Source organism: Carlito syrichta, unplaced genomic scaffold, assembly GCF_000164805.1.
Source record: "Carlito syrichta isolate Samal-C Ts95f unplaced genomic scaffold, Tarsius_syrichta-2.0.1 Scaffold311719, whole genome shotgun sequence".
Taxonomy (NCBI): Eukaryota; Metazoa; Chordata; class Mammalia; order Primates; family Tarsiidae; genus Carlito; species Carlito syrichta.
This window is the reverse complement of record NW_007255815.1, coordinates 352390-375498: the sequence shown is the minus strand read 5'-3', so window position 1 is coordinate 375498 and position 23109 is coordinate 352390. Positions and strand designations below refer to the sequence as shown.

The 23109-nt window shown below is 36.1% G+C and overlaps 1 protein-coding gene across 1 annotated transcript in view; it reads right to left on the bottom strand.

Annotated features, from left to right (window-relative positions):
- The window catches only part of SDCCAG8 (serologically defined colon cancer antigen 8), a 236607-nt gene that overhangs the window by 193305 nt on the left and 20193 nt on the right, over positions 1-23109 (bottom strand). Inside the window, exons 5-8 of the mRNA XM_008068997.2 lie at positions 18615-18740; positions 11346-11486; positions 5989-6053; positions 1127-1315 (exon numbers count right to left, since the gene is read on the bottom strand). Coding sequence (XP_008067188.1) covers positions 1127-1315; positions 5989-6053; positions 11346-11486; positions 18615-18740 — 521 coding nt within the window. The remainder of the gene's footprint in view (positions 1-1126; positions 1316-5988; positions 6054-11345; positions 11487-18614; positions 18741-23109) is intronic.

The window sequence follows — 23109 nt, the reverse complement described above, 5'->3', positions numbered from 1 at the left end:
GTCAGGAAGTATTTTATGCATTACACAGGTTTTCTCTCAACAACGCCTCGAAATAAACCTGAGTTAGGTATTTTATCACTGTTTTTAAAAGGAGGAAATTGAGGCACAAGAGGTTAAATTTTGTAGGTTTACATAGTAAGTTAGTTGTAGACCCAAAATATGAACCTAAGCAGTCTGCTTCAAAGGTCAGTTCTTCTGATCCTAAGGTTAAACTGCTGCAGTAAAATATCTTCAAAATATTAAATCCCAAGAGGCATTATTCCTCTAAACAACAGAAGACTCCAGGCTCAGAGAAAAAAAGCAATTTGTCAAAGGTCAAGACATAGAGCAAAACTGGTCTGGCTTTAATGACTGATCATTGCACTCCTCCACACCCTTTCCAACTGGAATATCTCTATTGAACAGTAAGTGCCAAATGCCCTATCATTTGAACAGCAAACATTTACTGAGTGCCTACCAGGGCTACAGAGATAAACAAAACACAGTTGCTGTCTCCAAGTGTACACAATATATTATAAAATCACAGAAGAAAGTGAAATCACAGAAGTCAACTGAGGATAAAATACACAGTGAACTGTGTTACTTCAGCCTAGATTGACAACATAAAGGTCATTTGTGACTTGTCCTTAGTCAGCCCTCAAATACTAATACTGGGATACAATGGATCCTTCTTCCAGTGCATTCATAATATTCATCACAACAGATAAATGATAAAGTCGTGGTAATAACTCACTCTACCTAAACTGCAGCAGAGAAAGCCAAGATATGAAAAAAATCAAAGGAATTCCTATCATACTCAGTTTTGTTAAGAATAGGGTGTTAGATTTGGAATTACAGAGTCATAGAACTGGACAAAACTATACTAGTTCAGTTCTTTCGCTTAAAGATGAGATTGAAATAAAAAGATAAAATTATTTGTTCAAAGTGCCATGATAACTCATAATTGGCAGAACCTACCCATTTTGTCTTCAAGGAAGCTACAATGAATAAATACTTCAAAATCCATTTTATTTGAAGCTTAACATTAATCACAAGAGACTTAGCATGGGGATAAAAGAACACAATGCACCTTTAAAGATAAAATGCTCCATGTTGCCAGAGACTCCGCGCGGACAAGCATACTTACTTACTTAGTCTTTCGATGGTCTGCATGTGAACGTTATTATGAGTTTGAGAAAGAACAGCTTCATGCTGAGCACATTTCAAACAAAGACCACCAACACGGTTAGAAATATTAGCAGCCAGAAGAGACTGTTTATGATTTAGTTGCTCTTTAAGATCGTCACAATTTTTCTGATATTCAGCTAATTCTTTCCTAAAAAGACAGGGGAAAAATTTTTTTGAAACGGTCAGGCAAAAGTACACTATCAAATGAATCATCATAATGGCAACTACTACAATCATTTATGGCTGTTTACTGTATGCTTTACCTGCAATACCTTATTAATTCTGAGATTTAGGTGTGATTAGCCTAATTGACACATTGAATATATGATGAGACTTGAATATATTAAATGATTCATTCAGGTTCTTGGAAGATTTTAATACAGATTGAAGTCTGCCTCTGACATTGGCACAAGATCCCACTCCATTAATGTTATATTAGGCACACAACAAAAACAAAACTTCAAATATAAATCCTAAACAGTTTTTCTTAATAAAGTGGTAGGGCAACATAACATACTTGAAGTAAGAAAGATATCGTATTTCAAATATTAACCCCTTAAAATTGATAACGAGTACCTTACAAGTTCACATTAAAAAACATGAATTTTTTCTGTGGCTATCTGTCCAGTTTTCTTCAGGAGAAAAACATAAAACATTATCTAACCAGAAAGTTCTTCAAAGAACTGTTTCAAAAGAAAGTGGGCTACAGAAACAAGTTATATAAGGACTCACTAGTCAAAAGATTCCAAATGTTAGCAGCTATTAGCTGGAAACACGCAGCTTGCTAAAGCAAGGGCTGGAACTGGGGTGGGGGATTTTTTTGGTTTTGTTTTATAGGCTCACCTCAAGATGAACTTTTTTTCTCCAGGATGACTTTTTAGTGATCAAGTGACTATTGTATGGGTTGTATTTTCCTCTCTCTCCCTGGCAAAGCTACTTGGCAACTAAGCAAAGTCTACTTGGCAACAAAGCTAGATGCCTAGATGTTCCTTTCATACTGTATATTAAAAAAGAAAAGAGAAAAAAACAGCAACCCACCAACTTCCTAGCTCAAAGAGGAGAGTACAGAAGATAGGTACTTTATCTCCAGCTCAGTCTACTCCCCATTGTCAAGACTTTCTATGCTCAGGGGTCTATAGCTATCTTATCTTGCTCATTGTCACAGATGAGAATCCAACAATTAAGACACCTGATTGTCCTGCACCAATTCAATTGTTGGGATTTGGGCGTTTTCAACAGCCCAGTAAGGTGGAAAAGATCTACAATTTAAGGGTTAAAAAAAACCAATCAGCCGGGCTTGGTGGCTCAGCCTGTAATCCCAGCACTTTGGGAGGCAAAGGCGAGTGGATTGCCTGAGCCCGCCGGTTCAAGACCAGCCTAGGCAACTTGGTGAGACCTCGTCTCTACCAAAAAAATTAAAAAAAAATTAGCCAGGGGTGGTGGGGTGCGCCTGTAGTTCCGGCTACTTGGAAGACTGAGGCAGAAGGATTGCCAGAGCCCAGCAGGTCAATGCTGGGACAGTCGTGAGTGTGTCACAGCACTCCGGCCTGGATGACAAAGTGAGACTCCAACTCAATAAAATAAAATAAAAAATTTTTAAAAACTGATCTAATGGAGCTAATATGACAGTCTGGAGATGGGGATGGGAAGTTGTTTCTGCTTTATCCCCCAAATAATATCTCCAGTATAATTTTCCTTTTTTCAGTATCACGTACAGAAAGTCTGGCTTTCAAAGGCTTTATCAAAAGAACTTTGGAAACACATTTCAAAGTCAAAAGGTCCCCATTACTAATTTTTGTCAGATCCAAATTCAAAACACTCAAGTAGATTTGGTTACTAGAAATGGCAAAAGAGAAAGTTAAAAGAAATAGCTACCTTACAGTCAGAATTTCTGAGAGGAGTGATTTTATTTTTTTCTTTAAGAAAACGCCTCTTTAAATAATCTTAAACTATGCTAAAAGAAAATGAAGAAACAGAAGAATGCCGAGAACAAAGTCTAGTTCATTGCAGGCTGGTATTCTAGTATAATTAAACATTGAACTCAATACAATGAATTCAATTTAATAAAATTGAATTCTGAATGAGACAAAATAAGTCACATTCCCATAAGTATAATGACCTAGAAATATATTACTTCCAAAAACGAAGAATCAAATCACAGTAGAAATCAAAATAAAACCAAGTAAGATAAAAGCAAGAAAGCAAAATGTAGATCATTTAAAAAATTTTAGGTTTCTTTGTAAAAAATTAAAAATCTCCATAGAAATCCTAATACAAAACAGGGTAATCTATGAAAAGCATAACAGCATTTTAAAAATAAATGAGGCTGGATGCAGTGGCTCAAGCCTGTAATCTCAGCACTTTGGGAGGCCGAGGTGAGGGGGTTGCCTGAGCCCACAGGTTCAAGAACAGCCTGGGCAACTTGGTGAGACCTTGTCTCTCCAATATATAAAAAAATTATCCAGGCATGGTAGCATGTGCCTGTAGTTCTGGCTACTTGGAAGGCTGAGGCAGAAGGATTGCCTGAGCCCAGTAGATTGACGCTGGGGTGGCGGTGAGCATGCCACTGCACTCTAGCCTGGGCGACTGAGTGAGACTGACTCAAAAAATTAAATAAATAAATAAATAAATATGTGCAGTGAAAGTCTTGAGTTCTAGTTCTTAATATTACTCTAGTTATGTCTCTAGGTAATATATGACTTCGAAAATTTGAAAATTTATTTCAGATTGGACTTTCAAAAATAAAACTAGAAAATATTTTACAGTTGTATTTAAAAATACATCATTATCATTTTTTTTCCCCCAAGATCTCACTCTGTCACCCGGGCTAGAGTACAGTGGCTGGAGTAGAGTGGCACAATCAAGGCACACAGCAGCCCCCACCTCTTGGGCTCTTTCTTTTTTTTCCTTTTTTTGTAGAGTTAGTTCTCACTATATTGCCTAGGTTGGTCTTAAACTCCTGGGCTCAAGCAATCCTCTCACTTTGGCCTCCCAAAGTGCTGGGATTATAGGTATGTGCCGCCATACCCAATCTTGTTACTATTATTTTAGAATAATCTCTAACAACAAAAACTTAATTCCTGGTGTATTTTTCTACTTATTATATGTAAGTCACTAATGGTTAATCTACAATATGTAGATTTTATTGGGATCTATAATAAATAGTTACAGCAAGTATATGAACATTCATGATATACAAGGGGAACCCAAAAAACCCAGAAATTTTTTGATACAAAATTGTGTATTTTGCTGGTGGGAACGCAAACTAGTGCAGCTTCTTTGGAAAACAGTGTGGCAACTTCTGAAAGAACTAGAAATTGACCTTCCATATGACCTAGTAATCCCCCTATTGGGAATATACCCAGAGGAACTCAAATCATTTTACAAAAAAGATACCTGCACACACATGTTTATTGCAGCACTATTCACAACAGTAAAAAACATGAAACCAACCATACTGCCCATCGAAACTGGACTGGATTTTAAAAATGTGATACATATACATAAAGAGTATTATGCAGTCATAAAGAAGGACAAACATATATACTTCGCAGCAACTTGGATAGATTTAGGGTCTATCATACTCAGTGATCTATCACAGAAACAAAGAACTGAGTACCATATGTTCTCACTCAGAAGCGAATCTTGAAAATTATCATAATACTATAAGAAAGGGATTGGCAATAGCGAGAAACTGCCAGGGGAAGGGGGTGCTAGTATTGGCAGTAGCAGGAAATTGCTGGGGGGGCGCATCTTATCAACAAGGGTACTGCATAATGAACATTTGTATACCTAACCCTGAATTGTACCCCACATCTTTAAAATAAAATTTTTTTTAAATTGTGTACTCTTACATGTTTAAACTTCAGTCATCTTCAAAGTATTCTTCGTTTGATGCAATGCACCTAGAAAGATGCTTTTACCACTGTTCAAAATAATTTTTGAACTTGTTCATTTTGAGGCCTTTTAGTGCTTCTGCCATTTTTGTTTCACTTCTTCCACAGTGGCAAGATGTTTCCCTCTGAGGACTTTTTTCATCCGGGAAAACAAACAAAAGTCACTCTGGGGAGACTGGATGACTAGGGAAAGTGGGGCATGGGGACCCTGCTGTTTTTGGTCAAATACTGAACATTCAGCTCCAGTGTGGGCAAGTATGCTGGTAAATCACCCATCATGAAATGGGCAAACATGCTGAAAGAATCTCCAAAAAAAATTCGCTGAAGCCTAACACAGTCTCTCACAATAATGCTAGCTGGTACATTGATACTGATGGGTTCCTAGAACAATTACCTAGTGGAGGAAGCATGTACTATATGGGGCCTGCCTTCCAAAAGATAATTCTGGGTTTTTTTGAAGGTTCCCCCTTGTACACCCAAATTTGCCATGCATACAAATACTCAAACTATTATACTATTGTTGAAATTTTAAAATTAGATGACTAGCTACAGAGAAAAACTTGTTTGTAATTTAACTAAAATGTTTCACCTTCACTATTTATTTTACTTTAAAAGCTAATGTCTAAAAAAAAGCATAATTTCTAAAAGGACAGCAGTGATTCTTATTTCTATCAGAAAACACGAATATTTTACAACTGATGAAGGGATAAATTTATAATGTAGCTCATAGAAATGTAATTCAGAAAAGGATTTTCAATGTTATGTTCCTTTATCCTTTTATAATTTGAGGAAATTTGTATATTGCATATAAAATATCATCAAATAATTCTGATATTGACTAAAACTATCAGTTAAGCAAACATTCAAATATATTTTAAAATCATTATGCTTTTGGTATAACTGTAAATGAGTGATTTTACTTTACCTAAAAAACGTCACTTGGGATTCCAGAATTTCAGTCTTTTCCTCGTAAATAAGTTTAAGCTTCTCCTATAGAAAAAGGGGGGAGGAAAAGTACATTTTCTGTCTCCATATCCTGTGGTTTATAAGTAAATTTTCATTATTAATATTAAACTCAATTTGTTCTCTTTTCACCCAAGAAGAAAAACAATATGTCTTCTCAAGAAATATTTTCCTTAGTCCACTCCAAATTTTCTATTTTTATTGGGTGAATGCCTGCAAAGAACTACTGAGTCATAAAATGTGACTATTCACAATTTGCTTCTTTCAAAATTACATACATCAGGTCTTATCCAGAAAAGTGTAACTTTGGAAAAAAACAATAATAACAAACAAGGTCTATGAGGGCAAAGATAAAATTTTATTAGAATCCCCCATGATGGCTATTGCATACGTGACATATAACAAATATATGCTGGATGAATGGTAACAATGAAGTTTTGAATCACATGATAATAAACTAAACATACATATTATCTACAACCTCTGCTGGTACCTAATTATTTACTCAAAAAATATTTACTGGGTATCTAAGATAAAGGTACCTTGAACCTCAAGGAACTTACCAATATGCTAGAAAGGAATAGGAAGACAGACAAACAATTCCTATTACAGTTGACCTCTGAATATCATGGGGGTTAGGGGTACTGACCCTCACATAGTTGAAAATCTGCATATGAGGGGCACCCCCTCGAAAACTGGAATTTACTTATAAAAAGTTGTGTATTTATTCTTATGTGTTTAAACTTTACCTTCAAAGTACTCTCCGTTTGATGGAACACACCTATTAAGATGCTTTTTCCACTGCTCAGTTTTTGAACTTGTCCATTTTTATGCCTTTTAGTGCTTCTGCTGTTTTTGTTTCACCTTTTCCCCATCAGCAAATGTTTCCCTTTGATGATTACTTTCATTCCAGGAAACAAACAAATAGACAAAAGTCGCTTGGGGCAAGATTGGGTGAATAGGAAGAGTAGGGCACCAGTATCAGGTATTTTTGGTCAAAAAACTGTTGAACAGTCAGCCTGGTGTGAGCAGGTGTGCTCATAAATCACCATCATGAAATGGGCAAACATATTGAAAGAATCTCAAAAAAAAAAAAAAAGGTTCACTGAACGCAGCCTTTTAAAACAACACTAGCTGGTACACTAATGCTGATGGGTTCCTAGAACACTTACCTAGTGGAAGAAGCCTGTACCACAAGGAGTCTGCCCTCCAATTCTGATTTTTTGGGGGAGTCTACCTTCATATAACTTTTGTTTTTTTTTTTTGAGTTGGAGTCCCACCCTGTTGCCCAGACTGGAGTGCAGTGGCCGCTCCCGGCCACAGCAGCCTCCACCTGCTGGGCTCCGGCGATCCTTCCGCCTCAGCCTTCCGAGTAGCCGGAATTACAGGCATGCGTTACCACGCCCGGCTGATTTTTTGATTTATTGTAGAGATGAGGTCTCGCTGCCCAGGCGGGTCTCGAACCCGCGGGCTCAGGCAATCCACTCACCTCAGCCTCCCAAAGGCGTGGGATTACAGGCTGAGCCACCGAGCCCGGCCATATAACTTTTAATTCCCCCAAATCTTAATTACTAATAGCCTACTGCTGACTACTTACAGTAGTCAACTTATAAATAGTTGATTAACACATATTATATATGTATACATATTATATACTGTATTCTTACAACATAGTAGCTAAAGAAAAAATTGTTAAGAAAACCATAAAGAAGAGAACATTCACATATCCTAAGATCAATCATTCTATTCCAAGGTACATATATAACATAAATGTGTATGCTGCATACTAATAGACATATAAAAGAATGTTCACTGCAGCACTGTTCACAATAGCTCCAAACTGGAAACAACACAAATGTTCATCAACAGTAGCTGTATAAATAAATTATCATATATTCACATAGCAGATACATCAATGAAATGAACCAACTTCTGCCAATATAATAAATGTATTCTAACAAATACAATGATGAACAAAATAAGCCAAATACCAAAGAATACATACTATACAATTTCACCAATGTAACATTAAAAACCAGGAAGAGCTCAGTTAAAGTGTTTAAGGGTGCATATCTGGGTATTTTTCATAAATGTCAGGATAGTAATTAGCTTTAAGGGAATAAAGGGGCAGTGATCGTAAAGCATGGTAGAGTTATACATCTTGACACTGGTGATAATTATGTGGGTATTTATTTAGAGATAAATCAATGACCTATAAATTTTTGTTTTGTGTATGTTACTGAATGTTAAATTGCATCATCAGAAAGCATACAGAAGGAGGACATGGTTAACTAATGTACATGCTATAGACAACTGCTGCAGGTTTAGGGAGATGAGGGTTAGTATATGGAGGTCATTAATGATCTTAAAAAGAGAAGTTTGAGTGGGGGACTACGCAGGGTTGAAGATCAACTGAAGTGTACTGAAGCCAGAATGGGAGGTAAGAAAATGAGATATGAATACAGAAAATTGTTTGGAAAAGTTTCGGTATGAAGGAGATCAAAGGTATAGGGTAGTAGTTGGAAGAGAATGTAGGGTGACAGGAATATAGTTTGTGTTTGTTTGCTTTACAATGGGAGTTATTAAATAACATATTCTGTTAAGAACAAACCAGTCAAGAGGGAGAAAAGGCAAAAGAGAAAAAGGAGATACATGCAAGAGTGAAGCCTTTGGAAAAACTGGCAAACATTTGGGATATAGAACACTCAAATGCAGAGACTGATCTTTATCATAAACAGGAAAGAAATATGAATCTCTAACAGTTATAAACACAACACTAGGAGAAGGCATACAAGTTAAAGAATTTCTAGTGCAGGAAAAGGAAGTAAGAAGTCATATAATCAGGGAAAGGAGAACGAGAGAGGGTATTTGAACTGTGCCTGGCAGACTGGAAACATTTCAAAAGGTAGAGGATTTTAGGAAACATTTTAGGGAGGGAGGATGGCTCTAACTAAAGAGAAATAAAAGTGGGTAGTAAGTTTATGTAGTAGGAACCAGTGAGTGGTCTTCATTCCTACAAATAATATTTCTGAAAGTGACAGAAGAGTGAGAAACAAGTCTAGAAATGTAGTTTGAGGCAAATTGTAGATGGCTTGGGAGACTGGTCTTTCCTCTATGGGTCTTAAGTAGCTACCACAAATTATTCAGATGTGAAAAAGTATTTAACTTACTCTTTCAGATTTTTTTTAAAAAAGAAAGGTACTCTTTCCTAAATAGAAAAAAAACTTAGATAAGGACCTAAGAGAAGGGAGGAAGATTGGTGGCTGAAAGAATTTTTAGAAAACTATAAGAATAACATCTGTGGATAATGAGAACCTGAACTATGATTAATTCTATCTTCCCCTGGAACATTCCATTTACAGTGCTGTTCTTACTCTTTCATCATTGTTGATCAACTCTGACATGTCAAATTTAATACAAAAAGACTTCAGGTTAGCAAGAAAAGAAAAAAAAGTCTGTTACATAGATCAAAGAACTAAAAGTATCATTTGGTCTTAAAATAGAATTATTTTAGACTCTGGGAAATCAGGACATTCAAAAGCAGCTGTGTATGCAGGGGACTTTAGAAAATCACAAGCAGGCCTAGGGAAGATGCATGCTTAGAAAAGTTCTTAAGCTTTCACCTATGGTTGATACTTAGGCTCAGAACAGGCCTAGCTAAAGGATAAAAGAAAGCTCTAGCACACAAACAAACTGCAAAGACTGGGAGAGGTAGTTTCTCTCTCTCTCTCTCTCTCTCTCTCTCTCTCTCTCTCAGGAAGGGAGGAAAAGAGGGCACTTTTATTTGTTCGTTTGTTTGAAGTTCTGGCATTCAAGGAAATTTTTGGCAAACATTAGCAGAACGTGAGCTAGCAACACAAACTTCAGTAATCACTCATGCCATGAAAACAGTCTTTGCAAAATAGTTTGGAAAAGTCTCACAACAAAAGGATTACCACAACCTTCAACAACTAAGAAAAAAAATTAGGCCAGGTGCAGAGGATCACACCTGTAATCTCAGCACTTTGGGAGGCCAAGGCATGAGGATAGCTTGAGGCCAAGTGTTAGAGACCAGCCTGGGCAACATAGCAAGATTCCATCTCTACAAAAAAAAAAAAAGAGAAAAGCATGGTAGCACGTACCTGCAGCCCTAGCTATTTCAGAGGCTATAATTGGAGGATCACTTGAACCCAGGAATTTGCAGCTGTGGTAAGCTATGGCCATGCCACTGGACTCTAGCCTGGACAACAGAGTCTTTACTACTTTACTGCTTCTAAAAAAATAAAATACATTTAATTTATTTTTAAAGACAGAAAATCCTGAGAAAGAAGGGGTATCTAACTTCCAGAGTGATATTATAATAATAAAATGCTCAATTTTCAACAAAAAAAATCACAACAAATTTAAGAAAATGGAAAAACATGGCTCACTCAAAGAAACAAGATAAATTGACAGAAACTGTCCTTGAAAAAAACCGCAGATATCAGGATTACTAGGCAGACTTAACTGTCTTAAATTCATTCAAAGAGCTAAGAGTGAAGTATGCAACTAAAACAGGGAACAAAGAACTAAAAGAAATCAGGAAAACAAATTATATAAAGGAATCAAATTCTAGAGCTGAAAAGTACAATAACTGAAAACAAAATTTACTAGAAGAGTTCATAGGCAGGACAAAAAATTGGTGAACTTGAAGATAGGAAAATAGAAATGATCAAGTCTGAGGAGCAGAAAGAAAAAAGAATGAAGTATTATCATATTATCCAACAAGTCAATTTCTGGGCATACACTCAAAATAATTAAAAGTAGCATCTCAAACAGATATTTGTTCAGTGTTCATTGCATATTTATTTATAATAGCCTAAAGGTAGAAACAACCCAAATATCCATCAACAAACGAATGGATGAACAAAGTATGGTATATACATACAATGAAATATTATTCAGTTTTAAAATGAAATGAACTTCTGATACACTATAGATGGACCTTGAAAACATTATGCTAAATGAAATAAGCTACACACAAAAGGACAAATATTGTTTAACTCCACTTATGTGAGGTATCTAGAATATGCAAATTCATAAAACAAAAAGTAGAAGAGAAGTTTTCGGGGGTTGTGGGAGAGGGGAATAGTTATTTGTTACAGAATTTTTGTTTGGGTTGATGAAAAAGTTTTGAAATTAGACTGTATTGATAATTGCACAACATTGTAAATGTACTTAATGAAGATGACCTGTATATTTTTAAAAAGCTAAAATTATAAATTGTACATTACATATATTGTACCAGAATAAAAAAGAAAAAAAAGCAGATACATAAGAGAAAACCACCGAAATACTCACTAGTCCTAATGTCCATTTTTCAGTCTCACCAGCAGATGCAACTTTGCCAATATCTGCATTTTCATGGGAAAATGGTCTCTTGGCAGCTTCATCCACCCCAGAATCTTCTCTTGTTGTAATCCAAGAGTTCTGCATATTTCCCTAAAATAAAATGTGCCAGCAATTGCAATTGATACTCAACTTTAAATAAATATGTATACTTTACAAAAGGAATACTGGTTCTTACCTATGAGTAACAGGAAAAAAAAAAAGCATATGCTTCTAAACTGCAAGTCAATAATCATTTCACATTTTAAGACTATTAGGATCCTATTCTTCAACAGGAGCTGTAAAGTCAAATACATACAAGTACAGGCAATAATCAAAATATGAGCAAAGAGGGCTGGATATCAATGTATTCAACAAATGGAATTAACCCTTATTCCCCTGAACTCACATACTTTTTAAATACATAGCTATCTCTTAGCTTGTCTTTCATTGTCCAAATTTCATGGAGGTATGGCTAATAATTGTTAACTCACACGACATATAGTGCTTTCTGTGTATCAGACACTGTTTCAAGTGTTTCACATATATTAACTCATTTAATCATTACAATTCTATGAGATAGGTTCCACTGTCTCCATTTTATACATGAGAGAACTAAGTCACATAGAGTAACTAGCTAAGGGTCATAGAGGTGGAAGTGGCTAATAAGTGGCAGAAATAGAATCTGAACCCTTGGAATCTAGTTCCAGAGTACATGCCTTAAAAGAATAAGAAATATATATTTGGTCTCTGCCCAGTTTCCTGACACAAAGATCCTAAAACTCTTATAATTTCGTGATTAATGGGGGAAAGAAGCATCTTTTGTTATATTTGGTCTTAGTCCTCTGTGCCTACCACAAGAGCTTCTAAAACCTTTAAAATCTCTAGAGTGATGAGAATATCTTTTTGGATGCTATTGAGATGACTGGTGGCTGGGATCCCTAGATAGCTTCAGGATAGAGTCTGGTCATCATTAAAGAACTAGAAATTTTAGCTCTATTCCCCAACCTCCAGGGAGGAGAGAAGGACTGGAGATTGACTTAATCACACACACACACACACACACACACACACACACACACACACACACAAAATCACCATTTAATCAGTCATGCCTATGTAACTGAAACCTATATGATGGGGCTGGGTGCTGTGGCTTGAACCTATAGTCTTAGCTTCTTGTGGGCTGAGATGGGAGCACTGCTGGAGCACAAAAATTCTAGGCTGCAGAGATCCATGATTATGCCACTGTATTCCAGCCTGGGTGACAGAGCAAGACTCCAATTCTTTGAAAAAAAAAAAAATTCTATATGATGAGGTTCAGAGAATTTCTGGGTTGGTAAATGGATCCACGTACTAAGAGGGTAGTGCACACCAACTCCACAGACAGAAGCTTCTATACTTGGGACCATCCTGGATGTTGCCCTAATATCCTTTCTAATAAACTAGTAAGAGCAAGTGAAGTGTTTCCCTGAATTTTGTGAGCCATTATAATAAATTATCAAACATGAAGAAGGGGTTGTAGGAATCCCCAATTTACTGCCAAGTCAGACAGAATTGTGGGTAATCTGGAGACCCACTACTTGAGATTGGTATCTGAAGTGGGGCATAGTTTTGTGGGACTGAACCCTTAACCTGGAGGTCTGATACTAACTCTGGGTAGCAAGTATCAAAATTGATTTGAATCATTAGCTACACAGTTAGTATCCACAGAAAAATGAGGAATGGCTTGGTGTGGGGGGAAATAAATTCCAAATATTTGTTATTGCAAGTGTTTTAAGTAAAAGGAACAGTTTATTTTCCTTTAATGCCCTACACTGTTAGGCTTTTCTGCCATTCCAGAAAAAATATTTATCTTCAATAAGAAAAACAGTATACATGTGGTGGTAAACAGAGCTGACATTCAGTCTGCAAGTCCATGTCAAAAATTCAAAAAGAAATGGTAGGGACTTTGACAAACCTCAGAAACTTGTCCCATCCAAAAGAAGCAGCCACAATTCAGCTCCAGTCAATCACTGTCATGTGGGAATAAAATTTCATACTAACAGAAAAATCTTTCAATTTTTGTAAAGATAAGCCAGATATCTAGTTCTTCATTGGAAACATTGTTAAATATTTGCTCAAAATTTATCAAACAAAAACACGGCTGGACCAGTGGCTCAAGCCTGTAGTCGCAGCACTCTAGGAGGCTGAGGCAAGTCCAGAGGTTCATGACAGAAGGATCGACAGAGCCCAGCAGGTCAACGCTGGGGTGGCTGTGAGCTTGCCACTGCACTCCAGCCTGGGTGATGGAGTGAGACTCCAACTCAAAAAAACAAACAAAAAAAACACATGTGTGGGTTGAATTTGGTGTACCATTGTCAGTTTTCAACCTCTGCTACCCTCTCAACATTCAATGTTGTAAGCAGCCCCAAGATCTGAGAAATTTTTTTTTAGAAAACTGGATTTATTGAAAGGACAGAAAAGCTCCCACAGTGGGAATGGACCCGAAGGGGTTGCCTGATCTGGGAAATTTATGTGTGCAACAAAGGCTAAAATGCTTACATTAATTTAATTCAACACATACTTATTGAACTTTTGTTAAGGGCCAAAGGATATAGCTGTATTCGCAAGAAAGATAAGTCCCAAAACACAGAACTCTAATATAGTGTCATATCAAGCTAGAATGTATAGTAAACTGCATTCATCAAAAGCAGTATTCTGAGACTCTATTCCATATTACTTTGGAAGTTCAGTTTAGTGAAAACATTTGTGTAGCACCTACTATATTCAGACACTGTGCTAAGAGCTTGAAGGACAAAAATGAGCAAGGAATTTATAGTCTATGTAGGAGACATACACCTAGGAAGATAACTTCAATTTAAATAAGTGCTAGGCCAGAGGTGTGCATGGGGAACTACTAAGAACAACCAGAAATTCAAGATTTCCTGGAGAAGTTTTGACACTGGTGTGATATATTGAAGGATTAATAGGGGTAGCAGATGGGAAAGGAAATTCTAGGAAGAGAGAAACTCATGAGAAATGTCACAGAGGTGTGAAACAGCATGGTACTTGCAGAGGGTCTTAGGCAAGTCAACATTACTGCAAGTGAAATACAAAGTGATGCATATCAGAAAATGAAGCTAGAGAATCAAATAAGGGACTTGAGAATATGGTATGCCATGGTAATGAGCTTGTACTTGATTCTATAGGTAGCACCAAATCCTCCAAGAGCTGATTGCATTTAAAGTTGCTTTTGAAATCAATGAAGACGAGTAGCACTAATTTCCTAAGGAGAAACTGGAGAAAACATATAGACCAGCGGTCCTCAACCTTTTTGGTATCAGGGACAATTTTCACAGAAGGCAATTTTTCCATGGACCAGGGTAGGGGGTGATGGATGGCTTTGCAATGGTTCAAGTGTACAACATTTATTGTGTACTTTATTTCTGTTATTATAACATTGTAATATATATGAAATAATTACACAACTCACCATTTAAAAAAAAGGTAGCTGGGCTTGGTGGCTCAGCCCGTAATCCTAGCACTTTGGGAGGCCGAGGCGAGTGCATTGCCTGAGCCAACAGGTTCAAGAATAGCCGAGGCAACATGGCGAGACCTTGTCGCCACAATAAATAAATAAATAAATAAGCCAGGAATGGTAGTGTGCACCTGTAGTTCTAGCTACTTGGAAGGCTAAGGTGGAAGGATCCCCGGAGCCCAGTAGGTTGACGCTGGGGTGGCCATGAGTGTGCCACTGCATTCCAGCCTGGGTGATGGAAAAAAAAACTGAAAAAAAAAAGGTGTGGGTGGAAATGGTGAATAAAATGATGGGCAGGCCACGAGTGGACTAAAATAACTGTCGGATTCTGTCTTAAGGCTTGCCACCAGATGAAGCTGTACAATTGACGTACATCAACTCACTTGCCACTCACCGATAAGGTTTTAATATGAGTCTGCAAGCAATTGATGTATTGTGGTCTCTGTGCAGTCAAACCTCACTGCTAATGTTCATCTGTATTTGCAGACACTCTGCAGTACTAACATTACCACCTCAGCTCCACCTCAGATCATCAGGCATTAGACTCTCATAAGGAGCATGAAACCTAGATTCTTGCAAGTGCAGTTCCCAGTAGGGTTCACACTCCTATGAGAATCTAATGTCACTGCTGATCTGACAGGAGGTAGAGCTCAGGCAGTAATGTGAGCTACAGAGAACAGCTGTAAATACAGATGAAACTTCCCTTGCTTGGCTGTTGCTCACTTGCTGCAGTGTGGCCTGGTCCCTAACAGGTACCTAACCGGTACTGGTCTGTGGCCTGGGGGGTTGGGTACTCCTGATATAGACTATAAATTGCTGGCTTATGATGTAAAATATTATCATTCTTTAGAAAGAAGTGCTAGTCTAATGGACATTTGCTTCTTCCATGTATAGCTTTAAAAAACTTGAATGGTACTTAACCAAGATTTTTAAAAATCTAGCTACATTAAATATCTGGAGATCATTCAAAACCTTTGATTTTTTTTAGTTGAAGAGGGTTGGTAGTAGAGGGGATAAGAACAAAATGGAAAAGACTCAAATTTTCTCCTTAAAAAAAAAATCCTAGACTGTTGAATGTGCATACATGCCAAAGTTTCTAATAAATAAAATGTTTTAATATTATTCTCTATAAATGTTCTCTATAGCTTATACTTTTTGAACTCTAGAGCAAAGCTGTCCACAAAGAGAAATTTTATAAGAAAAAGTGGTGAAAAATGAAGATGGAAATGAAATATACTTTGAATTATTTTAGTTTTTAAAAAATCATCTGTCTGCTTCTTTAACTTCTAGGTCATAAACTAGGCCAAAAATTAAAAGCATTGCAGGCTACTATCCAAGTCCAGAGCTAAAAGTGAGACAATAAAAAGGAGGTTCTTTTTCTTGCTGGGGAAAATGTCTATCCCCTGCAAACAAAGATGGTTTGGTTCAGTATTGATAAGCTCTTCCTAATTTACACACAAAGGCAGTATAATTTAAGATTTGGTAGATGGATTTGGAGAATTAGGCAGTCTTGGGTCTGAGCCCTTGCTTTGCCATTTTCTAGCTCTGTGACATGAGACCAGTTACTTGGGTTATTTAACTGCTGCTTACCTTATTTACTTCTCTGAAAACAGAGATATTAACATCTGCCCTGTGTGACAATTGTAAAGCTGAAATAATATAATGTAAATACATTGTTTAATGCAGTGCCTCACACATTATATCCATGTAGTCATCAACAAATATCAGTTATTACTATATAATAGTTTCAATTATTTTTTAAAAGAAAGAATTATGAAACATTGAAAGATCTAGAATCAATATGTTTATTGACTTATTAAAAAAGTCTCCCTCCCCCCAAAACAAGATACTATCTCTTGATTTATTTATATTTAATATATTCTAAAAGGTTTTATTCTGAGACAGCATCATACATGCGTTGCAAAAACACCTCAATTCACCTACACAGGTAAAAAGTGGGGTAACAACTCTATAACAGCAAATAACAGAAGACAAACATTGAAATAGATATCAAGGTCACATCGCACATATGCAACAAGCATGTCAATATTTGTATTACATTTTACCTCATGCTATTGTTTAACAAAAATACAATAAAAGCTCTCTATAACCTTGTTCATTCTATGATTATTACTGCAGTTTTCTTTAGCAAATTTCCCTTGCTCATACTGTAAGACATGTGCGCTTGTACCATCATTTCCTTCCCCTTTTGCATTACTCATTTCTCTTGCCCTCTGAATCACTCGTCTGCCTAATTTCCTTTCTCATTTTACTTCCCCTTCTTCTACCTCTTTGCCACTGTACAAATATTGAAGACTTTGAATAATTCAGTCACTGCTTGTTAAGTGACTACATACTTGAAAGAAAAGTAAAAGAATATATTTAATTTTTAAATAAACTACTTCAAGTACTTTCTGTATAGTGATTTCCTTCTCAAATCAACATTAAAATAACAAGCAACTAAGATGGAATTTTAACCACTAATAGTAACACTTACATAAATCTTTAGGAAAAAGTTATAAAGCAAGAAAAAAATAATTGATCACAAACTTAAATGTAATTGCAGAAAAATATCAGTTCACTTTATTTTTCAGAGTTAACATGATTGTGCATTTCTCAACAGCAAATTCTAACACACACAACTCAAGAATTACAAATAAAATATCAAGTAAGGTTAAAAAAAACCTTTAAAAACAAAAATTAGATAACATCTAGGTAAACCGTCAAGTCTCAAAATTTATTTTTTTTCTTAATGACTGATTTATTAATGATGGCAAAGTCAGAACCACTACAGCACACTGCAAAGCAAAGTTAGAACAGGCAAGTATTAAAACTTCCTTATGGAAAGTTGAACTTGTCCAAAAAAGCAGAACAAGCTGTGATTATCTGCCTCTTATAGCAAAAGAGAAAAAAAAAAATTAAGGCAAAAGTACTCTGATGACTCCTAGGAAGATATTAAGTTTAAATAGTATTTTAATATCACGACAATAATTTTGTGTCACAGAATTGTAGAAATCATCTGATCTACTGTTTTCCAAACTGTCAGCTTGTGATATTAGAATCACTTAGACAACCTGATAAAAGTTCATACTCCCAGGATTCAACCAGACCAACTGAGTCAGACTCTCAAGGGACAGAGCTCAGGAATTTGCACTGTCAACTCCTGATATAGCATAATCTTCTCAGATTACCAAAAAGAAAAAAAAAAAAAAAAGAACGACTCATGGGATTAAGCTATGCAAAACCCTATAAAAATTATTTGCTCAGCTTCTCAGGGACAATGGGAAAACTAACATTTTGATTCTTAGATCCTCAGTCCAGTGCTATTTCTGCTACACATCCTACTAATTAGACCTATTAGATTTCAGAACTCAAGGAAAATTTGGAGAAATCAAACAGAAATACAAGCTAAAGTTTTAAACCATTTCTAGATGTAACAAACTCCTTTCTATATAACACACTTCCTGCTTTTAGATCAGCTCTTTCCATATGGAAAAAGCATAAATGGTATGCCTGTAGAGAAAACTGTAGTGATTATTAGGCATCACTACATCATTTCATTTGAGAACTCAATCCGCCACAGTGAATTTTGATTTTTTCGGTTCTCAAGCAAGTACTCTTGCCAAGTTTTAAGAAGAAAACCTAAGCAGTTAAGAAGGCTGGGGATAGGAGGAAGGAACTTTCAAACTAAGATAAAACATATGGTTTCAAAAAATGCTCACAGATGCATCCAGAAGTGTTTGTTCCCTCATTGTCTCCTCTTGTCTTTGAGATTTCAGCTCTTGCTGGAGCCTTTCATTTTCAAACACAACTACTTGTATTCTATTTTTCATTCCAGAGAGTTCCTCCTATAAAAAGCAGAAGCCAAATATATTAAGCATTTTAAAGTAATGTTTTTATTTGTTTATTATTGGAGGATCCAGCATGACATAGAGTAAAGAAGACATGTTCTCTAGCCATTTCCTGAAATAGTATAACTATATGTACACAAAGAAGGCAACCTAAACAAAAGCTAACAAATAAAAGGTTGGGGGGTGTACAGTAGAGTGCCTGCTGATGACCATATCACAAAAATATGTTGTTTCAGACAATTTTTTTCCTCCAAGGAATTAAGGCTCATAGAAAGATCTTAATGAGAAAGGTTATCTAAGACATTTTAAAGAATGGAGAAGACTGCTGAAAATTAAGGTGAGATATATTATTACTCATGATCAAATGCCAATAACTTGTTGAAAACAGATGGAGGATTAAGTAGAGGAGGTTCTGAGATAGAAAAGCATAGAAAGACACAATGATTATCTATCAACTGGTAGTCAGATAGAAGGAAATTATGAATAAAACATCTGGTAGAGGGTTCTAAAAGAGTGTTTCCTTGGCCTTGCTGGTTGTAATATAAGGAATTACAGATAAGTAACAATTAGCTATTGAGTGGCATCCCACTTTCTGGAAAAAAAAAAACAAAAAACAGTCAGTAGTATCAAAATATTAATCATACAGTACTAAACCTAATATTCATAACTAGTGTAATCAAAAGCTATTACACAACATGCACAAATTCCTTGCAATTATTTTATTTTTAAAAAGCCTAAAGTTATAATAGAAAGTTATAACTTAAAAATATATTGCAGACTTTCAATTTTCAGTCTGGAATGTAATGAGCTTGGAAGACACCACACCCATCTCCATAACAAGATAAATATTGAAAAAACTGGAAATCAATAACACTTCTTAGATCTATCAGATAATCGAGGTCATAGGGAAAACTGATGCCCCAAAATTGAAGAGATAGGTAAAAACTAGGACACACAATGTATTGGAATAGATCAAAAACCGCTGTAGATACCAGTACCCAGGTAGGAAAATCTAAAGTATAACTGATGAGTTGTTGAAAGCTAGTGTAGCCAAGTTTGAAAGTTTAAAAGTTCCAGGTAAACCTAGCCTTAGGAGGATCCCCACAATTTTATCTCCAGATTTAAACAGTTTGAAGAGACTGAGCAGGTGTCAGAAACAGTCTAAGATATGGCAAGAATGTTACAATTATCAGACCAGGAATTTAAAATAATTATGATTGCCATAATTAATAAACAACAACAACAAAAACAAAAAAAACCAGATACTGGCACAGGTGCAGAGAAAAGGGAACACTTTACACTGTTGGTGGGAGTGCAAGCTAGTTCAACCTCTGTGGAAAGGAGTGTGGCAATTCCTAAAAGAACTAAAAATTGACCTCACAGATCTAGCAATCCCTCTCCTGGGAATATGCCTAAAGGAACATAAATTGTTCTATTACAAAAACAACAACAACTTGCACATGCATGTTTATAGCTGCACTACTCACAATAGCAAAAACAAGGAAACAACCGTACTGCCCATTGAAATGAACTAAATAAACAAAATGTGGTACATATACACAATGGAGTATTATGCAGCCATAAAGAAGAAAAAAAATCATGAACTTTGCAGCAACTGGATAAAGTTGGAGGCCATCATACTTAGTGATCTATCACAAAAACAAAAGACTGAATGCTGCATGTTCTCACTCATAAGTGGGACATGAACATTAATCACATTAGCATAAGTGAGGGATCCACAGTCACTTGTCACTGCTGGGTTGTAGGGTTGGGGAGGAGGTAGCACATAACAACACAAAGGGGACCTGGCCCTAAACCAGAGGTAGTGAGGACTAGTTGGATGCCCAAACTTCATCTGCATGCAGCCTACTTGTGTAGCTAATCCTGATTTGTGTCCCATACCTCTATAATAAAATAAAAATAAATAAAAACAATAATTATGATTACTAAGCTAAGACCTCTAATGAAAAAAGTGGTCTATATGCAAAAAATAGATGGGTAATATAAGGAAAGAGATGGAAACTCTAAGAAGAAAATTAAACAAAAATGCTAAAAATTAAAAAAAAAACCCACTAAAGACATAAAGAAAACTTTTGATGGATTCATTGATAGAATGGACATGGCTGAGGAATGAAATAGTGAACTTGAAGAACTGTCAATAAAAACTTCCAAAACAGAAATGCAATAAGAAAGAAATTAAAATTAAAAAGATAGAAAAAGCATCCAAAATCTGCAGTATAATTACAAATGGTATAATATATGCATAATGGGAATATGAAAAAGAGAAGACAGAAATAGAAGAAATATTTGAATCAATAATGACTGAAAAGTTTTCTAAATTAATGGCAAGCACCAAACTACAGATCTAAGAAGCTCAGAGAACACCAAGCAGGATAAGTTATTAAAAAAAGCAAAAAAACTAAGAATGTCATATTTAAACTGCAGAAAATCAAAGACAAAAAGCAAAATCTTTAAAAAACCTTACCTACAGAGAAGCAAAGATAAGAATTACATGGGATTACTTTTTAGAAGTCATACAAACAAGAAAAGAGTGAAATGAATGAAAAGTGTTGAATGAACAAAACCCACCAACCTTGAATTGTTTTCTGCAGAATTAACATTCAAAAGGGAAAAAAAATATTTTCCCAAACAATAATTGAGAGTATTTGTTGCTAGCAGACCTGCCTTGCAAGAAATGTTAAAAGAAGTTCTTCAAAAAAGAGGAAAATTACATAGGTCAGAAACTACCATCTACATACAAAAAGAGCATTAGAAAAAGAATAAATTGGAGAAAAAACAAAATATTTTATTTTTCTTATTCATTTATCTAACATGACAGTTTGTTCAAGATCATAATTGTTACAGTGTATGCAGTAAATGTACTTTATGGCTAACTGCAATGAATGACATCAATGTTATAAAGGACAGGAAGGAAGGTTTGGGAATGCTTTGTAACAAGGAATTTACACTACCCAAGAAGTGGCACAGTTTTATTTGAAAGGAGACTTGAGTTAATTGTAAATATAGTATACTGCAAACTATAAGGCAATCAAAACAAATACTACTAATATACCTGATAAGCTAAGATAGGAGAAAAATGCAATCACATAAAGTACTCAATTAAAACCAGGAGAGGTAGAAAAAAGTCGAAAAATTTTAAAAAGAAACAAAAAACGAGGGCAATGAAGAGAACAGTAACAAACATGTTAGAGATTGATCCAATTATACCAATAATCTCTTTAAATGTAACGATCTGAATACAACAACTAAAAGAGACTGTCAGAATGGGGAAAACAACAACAACAACCACAACAACAAACAAGACCCAACTGAATGTAGTCTATAAGAAGCCAACTATAACCAGCTGCGCCCAAAAGAATTAGCAGGGCATGGTGACGTGCGCCTGTAGTCCCAGCAACTTGGGAAGCTGAGGCAGGAGGATCACTTGAAACTAGGACTTCAACACATCAGCCTGGACAAAATAGTGAGACCTTGTCTCAAACAAAAAAAAGAACAAGAAGAAAAAGCAGCTTACTATAAATATAAAGACACAGATAGATTAAAAATAAATGGATGGGAAACAAGACATATCATGCTAACATTAATAAAAAGAAAGCTGGAGTAGCTTGCTTGCTTTATTTATTTACTTAGAGTTGGTGTCTCATTCTGCCACTCATGCTGGAGTAGAGTGGTGTGATCACAGCTCACTGCGGTCTCAAATACTGGGCTCAAGCCATCCTCCTGCCACAACCTCCTGAGTAGCAAGAACTACAGGCACACATCACCATGTCCAGCTAATTCTTTTGGTTGTTTTTTTCTAGAGACAAGGTCTTACTATATTGACAAGGCTGGTCTCAAACTCCTGGGCTCAAGCAATCCTCCTGCCCTAGCTTTCTAAAATACTGGGATTACAGGCATGAGCCACTTCACCTGGTCAAATAATTTTAGACCAAGCAGACTTCAGGAAATATCAGTGATAAAGAGGGCCATTAATAAAGATAGGGGGGCTGGGCTCAGTGGCTCAGTCTGTAATCCCAGCAATTTGGGAGGCAAAGGCATTGGATTGCCTGAGGCCATGGGTTCGAGGCCAGTCCAGGCAACTTGGTGAGACCTCGTTTCTACAATAAATAAAAAATTAGCCAGGTGTGGTAGCACGTGCCTGTAGTTCCAGCTACTTGGACGGTAGAGGCAGAAGGATCGCCAGAGCCCAACAGGTAGACCCTGGGGTGGCTGTGAGTGTGCCACTGCACTCCAATTGGGCGACAGAGTGAGACTTCAACTGAAAAAAATTAAAAATAAAGATAAAGGGGTCAATTCATCAAGAAGGCATAACAATCCTTAATGTATATATGTCTAATAAGAGCAT